The 12,062-nt window shown below is 34.1% G+C and overlaps 1 protein-coding gene across 4 annotated transcripts in view; it reads right to left on the reverse strand.

Moving 5' to 3' along the window:
* smal (smoke alarm) overlaps positions 1-12,062 on the reverse strand; it is a 250,038-nt gene that overhangs the window by 2,475 nt on the left and 235,501 nt on the right. For all 4 annotated transcript variants that reach the window (XM_067764538.1, XM_067764537.1, XM_067764536.1 and 1 more), the window contains 3 exons: positions 11,164-11,385; positions 10,516-10,748; positions 2,400-2,538 (listed from right to left, as the gene is read on the reverse strand). In XM_067764538.1, the coding sequence (XP_067620639.1) occupies positions 2,400-2,538; positions 10,516-10,748; positions 11,164-11,385 (594 nt within the window). The remainder of the gene's footprint in view (positions 1-2,399; positions 2,539-10,515; positions 10,749-11,163; positions 11,386-12,062) is intronic.

Here is a 12,062-nt window from a genome sequence, read left to right on the forward strand (position 1 = left end):
TAAAAAAAATATATTAAAAAAATTTACGAATTTCAAATTTAGAAAAGTCTAAAACACACACTTTGTGAGACTAACATTAATTGGACGAAAAAACTGCATGCAAAAAAATAAGGGAACTCAAAATAAAAAGTTCGATATTTTTCTACAATTTTTGAATTCTTTCGAAAACATTTTTGCGATGCGATTGCAAAGTTTCTGTTAGCATTCGTTTCCAAGAATGGGTCTTGAAGATCAGAGTTGCGTAAACCGCGCAAAAAAAATTCGAAGAAAATCGGTGCGTTTTCATTATTTTTCATTTCAAGTGTATTCAACTACATAAGCGGATCAAAAATTTGTAAAAAAGTACAAGAAATAACAAAATTAAATGAGCTGTTATATTAGCGCACGAAAAGAGATAAGTACATTTTATCTTAGCTATCAAAAAATTAAATTTCACGTGTTGTCACGGAAAAATTTTTAACGGGTAAAATAAGCTTTTTTTGTATTTGTGATCCTGAAAAAATTTGAGTTTTTTGATATCCCATTTGACAATCTTGAGTAAGTTTTCGGTGAAAATCATAAATTAAACCTTTACCATGTAAAATGCCCCAAAGTTATTCCGAAATGCCCAAATTTGATTTTGAGGATGATGGCATCTATGGTCAATGTTATAAAAAATGCACATTTTCACGCGCTCTCAGAGAGCGAGAAGTTTCATATCATGTCATCATTGGGTACTGGTCGTTTGTTTGTTAGTAAATATTTATAGTTGTGAGCGGAATGGTCAATGTCAGTTTTATTGTTCAGTCTAATGTGTTCTGGAGTGTTTAGAATATGTAGCATTTTCAAAGTAAAGCGCTTATTTTAGTATTGCTCTTGTTGGAGAATGCTCGCGCTCACGAAGCTCGGTATATGGCCGCTAGCTGCACAGTGTGACATTAGTGCTGTTTTTTTGATTACTAGGCTGTTGGCAATATTTTAAATATGATTTGTGTTGCGACAATCTGGTTTTTAATTTTAATATTGTTGTTGCTGCGTATATCGGACGACACGTACCACAACGAGGTAATAAGAGAAGCGGAAAATATATTGAAGAGCAATGATTTCCCGAACAACATTATTAAAACATTAATTAAAAATGCAAAATCTAACAAAGGAAAACAAAAATCCGAAAAACCTACCATTTTTAGATCCGTAACATATATACCGCGGTTATCAGAACGACTCGCAAAGTCTGATTGCTATGACGGAGAAAAAGTTAAAATTGCACATAAACCTAACAACACATTAAGGTGTTTCTTTAACAAAACAAACGCAAAGATACCCGAAACCGAAAAAAGCAATGTCATATATAAAATCCCATGCGGCAAAAACAACGAACCATGTAACAGCGTTTACGTAGGAACAACAAAATCAAAATTAAAAACCAGATTGTCGCAACACAAATCAGATTTAAAATATTGCCAACAGTCTAATAATCAAAAAACAGCATTAATGTCTCACTGTGCAGCTAGCGGCAATATACCGAGCTTCGAGAGCGCGAGCATTCTCCAACAAGAGCAACACTACAATAAGCGCTTTACATTGGAAATGCTACATATCGTAAACACTCCAGAACACATTAGACTGAACTATAAAACTGACATTGACCATTCCGCTCACAACTATAAATATTTACTAACAAAAAAACGACCAGTACCAAACTCCACGTCATGGCGGAAGGACGTGTAAAATAATGTATGTGATATTTTAATCAATTTTATTGTAAAGTTTTTGGTTTTATTTATTAATAAACAAGTTTTTGTACGTTTGTAGTTCCCTGAGGACGGTTACCATAGTGTAACCGAAATATATCGGAAGAAAAAAATTATGTGTTTCATTTAAAGAGACCTTGAGCCAGCAGAATCGCCGAATATTTTTAAAAAAATTCCGAAAAATCCAAATAAAAACTTCGAAATTTTTCTTGAATTTTCGCATTTTTTCGAGAACGTTCTGGAAATTAGTTTACAGTTTCAAAATTTATAGAAAATAAAAAACAGAAAAGTTTATTTGACGAAATTTGATAAAAACTGTCACTATTACTTCTGTTTGCTGGTGTATATCTTTCCCCATACTTATTATAGCCACCCTACCCTATTATTGAAATATGTATCCTCAGAATTGTTTATCTATATATCCTTGCAAACACATTACATTATAAACGCACTTTGCGGCTTCTCTAGCTGAAGCGTGTCGTAAAATTATCATATACATATATACATATAAATAGCCTCGTTTTAACCCAATTGTGGTTCTTGCGGTTCAAAAATTTTACTACTGTTTACAATACGTTTTTGCCTTTTAGTTTTCAACTACATACCATATGTGTTTTGTTCTTATTCTTATTATTTATGTTCAGCTGCATACGAATAAATGCATACCTGTATAGTCTGGCGTCATATTACATTGTAAATCATTTACTGCCGCATATCCGTTCACACCGCTGGTATACATATTCACATTGAATGGCTCGTGGTATAGACTATTTTTGCCAATGGAATCGTTATCATCTACGCTGGTCTGGAATGAAAGTAAGAAATATAGATGAATTAATAAATATCGCAACAATAGATTGTTTGTTAAAGAAGATACGAAATACGTATATATTACTTGCAGAAGATTCAACGTCTGCTATGTGTTTTGCACAAAACGAGGCAAAGGCGGTGGTGAGATGATATAAAAGCACAAAGTTTTTCATATAGTAAATTCGTTTCAAGAATGGGAGATAAAAAAGAGAGTGAGAGCGATAGTCTCAGATTACCGCCGTCTGACATACTTGTGAACAAAGTGATGCAGGGTAACAGTAACGAATTCATCATAGGCATGGGCTGTTAAATCGCTCCAATGTGGATAATTTTCTCTAATAGATCTCTGCGGATTTCCTAACTGGAACGATGATGGGTCATGTTTGAATCAGGAGCAGAAATGACGGGACTTCTCTTCAAATTGCGCGAATTTGTCTTAATGTTGTCTTTTTTCTGTACGTTACTCCTATGTCAGTGTGTCTTTCACTAGAACAAACAAGTTTTTAATGATTTTTCTTTAAGTAGCTTCTTGGCCGAGATAAAAAAGACAAAAACTACTATCCTCCCACGCTTTTCGATACTCTTTATACATCAGGGAGTCTGATTTATATCAGTAAAGTAGGTCAGTTGAACTAAAATAAATTTGACTCCCTGATGATGATGTATAAAAAACATCAAAACGCGTAGAAGAATAGAAAAACTATAGTTTTTGTTCTATCTATAAAAAAATAAAATAAATGTAAGGCGCGATAACCTCCGAAGAGATCTAAAGCCGAACGTCTCTTCCAATTTGTGTCGTGCTCCTCTTGATTTTCCCTACAAATTGGCCGGAAGGGACCTAAATATTTTATGCCGACTCCGAACGGCATCTGCAAGGCAGATGAGTTTTCGCTGAGAGCTTTTCATCGCAGAAATACACCCGGAGCGCTTGCCAAACACTGCCGAGGGGCGACCCCGCTTAGAAACATTTTCTTCTAATTGAAAAACCTTATTTCTAAAATTTTGATGTTGCTTTGCCCGGGGTGTGAACCCAGGGCATACGGTGTGGTAGGCGGAGCACGCTACCATCACACCACGGTGGCCGACGGTTGTCCTATCTATTACGGCCAAAAAGCTCCTTAAAACAAAGTAATTAAATATTAAACACTGGCCCTAAATCAAAAAGTTTTTTTTTAATTTTGAGCTTTATCTGTCTTTTATTTAAAACAAGTCAATAAAGAAAGCAAATAATGAAAGAAAAGTGAATAAGTTCTAAATAATTTCTATCCCACTTCACCTAATTCCACACATTCCAACTGGTGTGATTTTTATAATTCCTCTTTTTTTCTAACTTTGCATTCCACCATTAACTAACTTGGACTTTAAAACTAATGTAGTGCATAATCCTACCAACTTAGCTTAAGTAGCAATACAACCATGAGGCTCGCATAAAAAGTGCCACTATAAAGCCACTAAAATGCATTAAAGTAAAGCAGAAAGTACATATTTGCTATGGAATATAGAAAAAAAAAATGTTAAGAGGGTTGCAAGCGCGAAATGCTACTAAATTTGCCACACTGTGATAAAACATTAAAAGCACTACTTAGTAAATGGGCAAAATAAAAGTGCCAATAAGGAATATAGAACATGGATATAGAAATAGAGTGAATGAAGCCATAAAAAGTATGTTGAAAATTTAAGTACTTATGGGGAAAATATTAGAAAAGGCCAATAGAAGTGAAATGGAAATATAAACAAAAAGTTGCTTGAAGTTGGCACTCGTATAAAGAGAAATAACAGTAACTAAAGTATGTATGACCATATTAAAATGAGTCTGAAATTTATTTAGAGTACAGATTACAAAAACAAAACGTACTGGAAACAAATAATGTTTAAGCAGAAAAGTTAATAACAAGCTAACGTATATGGGGAAATCCGCCAAACTTTGGTTTTTTGGAGAAAAAAAATTTTTTTTTTAAACATGGTATCACGCAAATACCTTTTTGTTAGGAACATTGAGGGGTAAATTGGAGCTATAGTGCATCGCCGTTACTCGTCTTACATAATGCCTAACAAAGATATAGTTAAAATATCGAGCAAAATATATATAAATTGAGGTCGCAATGTTAAATATACATTTATTTCAACACTTCTGTACCGATTATATCGAAATTTCAACAAAATATGGAGATATATGCAGCTGTTAGCTATGTAAAATTTTTTTGATACACGAGACCCGGTTTTGTAGATATCGTTAAAAATATAAAACCGAATAAACGCCAAATATTTTTTACTGCTAAGTTTGCAACACATTTATTTTAACACCTTTCTACCGATTCTTTTGAAACTTTAAAAACATATAGATATGTGAACGAAGTATGTTCAGGTAAAAAAAATTTAATACCCGAGATCCGGTTTTGGAGATATTGATAAAAATATAAACCCGGAAAACCTTAAATTTTTTTTACTTATTTAAACACTTCTTAACCGATTGTGTTGAAATTTTATCAGGATGTACATACCTATATGGGGTATATTTAGGTAAAATTTTGTTGATAACCGAAATCCGGTTTTAGAGATATCGGCAAAAATATGAAACCGGGTAACCGTCAAATATTTCATACCCGTTTGTTAATTTTTTCTCTACTCTACACCACAGTAGTATATCATCAATTGCCTCATCTTGGAATATTCGCTCAAGAAAATTTATTGATGTTTGTACATGGGGCAAATATACGAAATTTTCGCCAAAAATTGACAATCGTCAAAAAGTGTAGAAAAAAATTTTATTTTTTTTTTTAATTTTTGTACAAAATTTGTGTTTATTTTCATTTACTTTTAAATAAAAACTGGTTTAAAAAAAATACAAAAAAAAAATGTTTCTGCACTTTTTGACGATTGCCAATTTTTGTCGGAAATTTCGTATATTTGCCCCATGTACAAACATCAATAACTTTCCTTGCGTGAATATCTCCAGATGAAGCAATTGATGGTATACTACTGTGGTGTAGAGAAAAAATTAACAAATGGGTATGAAGTGATAAAAGTAAAATTGTAGCTGTGCCCACAAAAAAACATGCTCCTGAAAAAAATTTACGCAACCAAGTGCTTCCACTTTCCTGCCTCTACCTTCAAAACGAAAGGGGCACATCGAATTTGAAGCCCCACGTATTTTTAGTCCCTGATAGGCTATTATCGTACATAATCCAAATTTCAATACTCAGTTGGCTCAAAAAGCTATAAACAAAAAACTGTCAATATTGAAAATGACAAAAAAAAAAAAAGTATCGCTACTTTGATTGATGATAGTTTTGAGTATTGGAGGGGCACATTAATTTTGCCCAGTTTTAGAATCTCCGTCTCAAAAACAACATTCAGTTTGAATTCCATAGCGTTTCAGCGATGCCTCAAAATTTTATCGAAAAATTCAAAAAAAAAAAAAAAAAATGAATGGTATCGCTTGAAAGTGCAAAAATCGACGTTTTTTACGTTTCGAAGTTCTGCAAAAACTTACTATCAACTTCCTTGATTTTTAAAATCATCAGATCGGATAGTCAAAAGGTCAAACTTAATGCCCTTGTACTTTTTTCTGGCCTTAAGTTTTTTACCCGTGTGTAAAACCCGTGTATCCAAAAAAGTTAAAGTTTTTGGGATTTGCCCATATTGCAAGCAACATATCGCATATTCTATCCGAACTAGTTCCAAGTCATATCGATTGCTGGGTGAAATATCATCCAATATCGAGTGCCGTTTTAAAAACGCCTCGTCTGGGAAAACGTTTGAAAAACTCACAATTTCAGAATTTGTTTGAAAAACGCCTTACTTTAAAAATTGTTTCAAAAAACGCACTATTTGAGTAGAGTTACAAATTTTTATACTCAGCTTAGCAGAGCTCACAGAGTATATTAACTTTGTTCGCATAACGGTAATCCGTAACGGCATAAGCTTATCGAGATAGATATAGACATCTATATATCAAAATGATCTGGGAGAAAAAAGAAATTCATTTAGCCATTTCCGTCCGTCCGTCCGCCCTTAAACACGATAACTTGAGTAAATTTTGCGGTATCTTGATAAAAATTGGTTTGTAGGTTCCTGGGCGCTCCTCTCAGATAGCCATTTAAAATGAATGAAATCGGACTACAACCACGCCCACTTTTTCGATATCGGAAATTTCGAAAAACCGAAAAAGTGCGATAATTCATTACCGAAAACGGATATAGCGATGAAACTTGGTAGGTGCGTTGACCTTATGACGAAAAATATAAAATTAGTAAAATTTTGGACAATGGGTGTGGCAGCGCCCACTTTTAAAAGAAGGTAATTTAAAAGTTTTGCAAGCTGTAACTTCGCAGTCGTTGAAGATATCATGATGACATTTGGCAGGCACGTTCCTCCTATCACTATATATAAATAAAAATTAGCAAAATCGGGAGACGATCACGCCCACTTTCAAAAAAAATTTTTTTAAGTCAAATTTTAAAAATTTAATATCTTTACAGTATATAAGTAAATTATGTCAACATTCAACTCCAGTAATGATATGGTGCAACAAAATACAAAAATAAAAGAAAATTTCAAAATGGGCGTGGCTCCGCCCTTTTTCATTTAATTCGTCTAGAATACTTTTAAGGCCATAAGTCGAACAAAAATTTACCAATCCTTGTGAAATTTGGTAGGTGCATATATTCTATGACGATAACTGTTTTCTGTCAAAATGGGCAAAATCGGTTGAAGCCACGCCCAGTTTTTATACACAGTCGACCGTCTGTCCTTCCGCTCGGCCGTTAACACGATAACTTGAGCAAAAATCGATATATCTTTACCAAACTGAGTTCACGTACTTATCTGAATTTTGTATTGGCATAAAAAATGCCCGACAACCGACTATGACCACGCTCACTTTTCGATATCGAAAATTACGAAAAATGAAAAAATGACATAATTCTGTACCAAATATGAAAAAAGAGATGAAACATGGTAATTGGTTTGGTTTATTGACGCAAAATATAACTTTAGAAACAACTTTGTAAAATGTGTGTGACACCTACCATATTAAGTAGAAGAAAATGAAAAAGTTCTGGAGGTCGAAATCAAAAGCCCTTGGACTGTTGGCAGGAATACTGTTCGTGGTATGACATATATTAATAAATTGGCGGTAGCCGACAGATGATGTTCTGGGTCACCTTGGTCCACATTTTGGTCAATATTTCGAAAACGTCTTTACATATACAACTAAGGGCCACTTCCTTTTAAAACCCTCATTAATACCTTTAATTTTATACCCATATCGTAAAAACAAATTCTATAGTCACCCCTGGTCCACCCTTATTGCGATATCTCGAAAAAGCGTCCACCTATAGAACTAAGGCCCACTCCCTTTTAAAATACTTATTTGATACCCATATCGTACAAACACATTGTAGAGTCACCCCTGATCCACCTTTAAGGCGATATCTCGAAAAGGCGCCCACCTATAGAACTAAGGCCCACTCCCTTTTAAAATACTCATTAACACCTTTCATTTGATACCCATATCGTACAAACACATTCTAGAGTCCACCTTAATGGCGATATCTCGAAAAGGCGTCCACCTATAGAACTAAGGCCTACTTCCTTTTAAATAATCATTAACACCTTTCATTTGATACCCATATCGTACAAACACATTCTAAAGTCACCACTGATCCACCTTTATGGCGATATCTGTCCACCTTTATGGCGATATGCCGAAATAGCGTCCACCTATAGAACTATGGCCCACTCCCTTTTAAAATACTCTTTAACACCTTCCAGTTGATACGCATGTCACACCAACACATTCCAGGTTTACCCTAGGTTCATTTTCCTACATTGAGATTTTCCCTTATTTTGTCTCCAAAGCTCCCAGCTGACGTATGTAATGTTCGGTTACACCCGAACTTAGCCTTCCTTACTTGTTTTGATGTTAGATCGGGCCTTTATAAAAAAAAGCTTCAATAGGGCGGTTTCAACGGAATTCTAAGAGCTGGCAGTTTAGAAACAAATCTTGAGATAGGCCGTGTTTGAAAAATATTAAATATAAAATACTCATAGCCGCTACTTTTATTATTAATTTTTATTTTCCAAAAGGTTCTTTTTTATTAGGTAATTGGTGCCCCATCTTTCCTATGAATATGTACGTTGCCTAATCAAATTTACCGTAGCGAAAATAAGATAAATTCACTCTCTCAATATTAAAAACAATCTTCAAAAGTTTTCTAGGTCATTGAATAAAGTTGTATAATACCGCAAACGGACCAGAACCAGAACCAGAAACGAAAGCGGGATATTATTTGTAAATGAAAAACGAACCAAAAAGGTAGCAAAACTTATCGAAACTGGATCAAAATCGGACCAAAATGAACTTGAAGCAGAATCGAAACCGGAAGTGATACCGGAACCAGAAATGTGATTCACTCATTTTTAACACTACGATTTTTCGAGTATTTTAATAACGACATTTCGCTTATGATAACGACTGTGCTAGGCACTAACTCAGTTTTAACATCGATAAGCTAGTGATCATAATTTTAAATGAAAGATAAATGGCATCAAAGCTAATACCGTTCTCTTACTTAAAATATTCTAATGTTATTTAGCTGCAATAGTTCATCATATGCTAACACATATTGATAAAAAATGGTAACTGAATACAGTTATCTAATCGTTTATCAAAAAATTTCCACTGTTTCCGTTGAAACACTTCGAAATATTATCGATAAAGAAATTATCAAGATAAAGTGTATCTCGTTTTTAACCGAAACGAAAAGCTTTCGTTAACGTTAAAAACGTTAACAAAAACGTGATACTTTATGTTTGAATTGTGCTGGCAATGCTATAGCCATGGTGAAGCCGTAAGGTGGTAGCAGCGAGCGGACATACACACACAAACTCTATGTAATTTGTTTGTGTAATTCGTTGGTGGTAATGTCAAAAATACTCTGAGAAATGTTCGCACTGTCAAAATTCATGAGAAAAGTTGCAATCAGCTTGACTAATGCTTTCATCTTTAATGACTCCGCCATCAGTCAGCTTTGCCAGCATAGTTTGAAATTAGTAATCAACATAAACGATTTGATTTCGTTTTGATATGGCAGAAAACGAAACAAAATCATTTCGTTAATTTGACGTTCTTAACGTTAATAGACGAAACGAAATGACTTTGTTTCGTTTATTAACGTTAATTATCCTAACGAAATGATATCGGTTCGTTGGTTAAGCATGCCTGGTTAATACACTTTAACCAATAGAGGTGCGCGTATCCGGTGTTAAGCACAAACCGTTTTATACGGAGTTATTTAGCCACTGCCGCGACTCTTCAATAATTGCCGCTAGATGGGTTTCAAAACATTGTAATAATGTGATGATAAGCGTTTGTTTTTAACCGCAAATATAGATGTATATACATAAAAAAAACAAGGCTAATTTATAGGTTTAAAACGGTTCAAAATGGTCCAAACACTTTAAGCCGTCCTTTTAATTTTTCCTACAAAATGGTGGGACGGAACATTCTGGTTTTACTTCGACTTCGAACAACATCTGCAAGGCAGATGAGTTTTCACTGAGAGCTTTTGATGACAGAAATACACCTGCAGTGCTTGCACCAACACTGCCGAGGGGCGACCACGCTTAGAAAAATTTTCTACTAATTGAAAAACCTTGTTTCTAGAATCTTGATTTTGCTTTGCCCGGGTCGTGAACCCAGAATCTTCGGTGTGGTAGACGGAGCACGCTACCATCACACCACAGCGGCCGCCTATATAATTTATTTTTGATTAATTATGCTTCATTACTGCTATCAACCAGTACCTTATAGAAATTTCCTTGTGTTCGGGAAATTCATAAAAAAAAAAATTTTTTCAAAATTATCTAACCCACCCTAATGTAGTAAAAAAAAGCAATAAATTAGCTTATGCATATATTTACATATACCCAATGTTTGCATACTACACATTTAAAAGTTCTCACTCACCTTAATACCACTGCCATTTGGTCGATGTTTATCCACATTACCACCCAATGTATTTGGATTAAAACTATATTGGAATGCGTCCAGGACATTACTGCCGCGCGCACGCTTCGTACGCGTCACAATGCAGAATATGGCACCAACAAGGAAAATAATAATCACCGTTAGAATAACAATAACAATACCAATTGAGAATTTCTCAGATGGTTCCTGATCGATGGGACGTGGGGCAATTACTGTAAATATACAACAAAAATAAGGAAATAAATGGATATGTAGTAAATCGAAATGTTGTAATGTATGCAAAGAGAAATAGCGCGAAAGTGACATATAAACATACAAATATAAATACAATGTTACAAAGTAGCAGTTTATGCAATTTGTAACGCACTTTCATGCATTAAATTAAAAATAAATATTTAAAGGGAAAATAATGTTTTCAATTATTGCCAAGCATTGTACGGTGCATTTTAATTATTACATGAAGTTCTTGCTTTTTCTATTTTTTTATTGTTTTTTTTTCTACTCTTTCAACAATTTTCTTTTTATTTTTTACTTTTAACTCTCATTCTCTCATTAACTATAATATTTACGTTTTGTTAAATTTTACGCTCTTTACTTGGTATTCTTTTTTTTCGTTATGTCACTTACATTGCGGTCCATTGTTATAGCCACTGCCAGCACCCACTGCTGTCCCCGCTGCCGCTCCCATATCATCGCCCATAACGCCCGCGCCATTCATTATACCCATTTTGCCCACACCATTCTTTTGGCCATGATGATAGTCATTACTTTGTAATGGATATTCGCGTGTATCCATTGGTAACGTGGCTCGCTGCTCGGACTCATCTGTGAAATTTCCCACGGCTGGTACTGTGCATATGACAAAAAAAAAATTAAAGTGTTAAAATTGTATAGAAATATAGTATTTTAAATGGAAAAGGAGGATATAAAACGAGATATCTTTTTATGAGGTATTGATATTTATGTGATATTTATAAAAGTTATCATCATACCTACTTATTACCTAAGTTTATTTTAAATAAGTAATATAAAACTTAATATTGATGTAATGGAATGAAAATGACGTATATAATAGCACAACAGGGATAAAGACAGTACCTAGGACTAAAAACAAAAAAATATTATTCCAAAAACTTATCTCTACAAACCTAGACTCAAAATGCAGTTTCTAGCAAGACCCGCGATATGGCATGTAATAGAAGTCACTACTAAATATAGACAATATTGAGCTTAAGTAGCTGTTATGTGACCTCCTTGGAGTGATTTTAGCTATCTCGCTGTTGCGTAAGAACTTAACATTTAGACTAACTTCACTGTGATTGCCAACTTAACTATCAACAACTCTCAGCTCTATACCATTTCAAATCGAAAGCAATTTCAAAAAGAGGGAGTTCCCATTACTCTCTCTTCTCTATTGCAGTTAGAAAAATTGAATCTCTCACAGTATTTTATCGTTTCACTAAAAGCATATTTATATAGGTGAATGCGCTAAGTATATGGATTCCTTCTTGAAGAATAAATAAGAC

Source organism: Eurosta solidaginis, chromosome 2 (assembly GCF_040869045.1).
Source record: "Eurosta solidaginis isolate ZX-2024a chromosome 2, ASM4086904v1, whole genome shotgun sequence".
Classification (NCBI taxonomy): domain Eukaryota; kingdom Metazoa; phylum Arthropoda; class Insecta; order Diptera; family Tephritidae; genus Eurosta; species Eurosta solidaginis.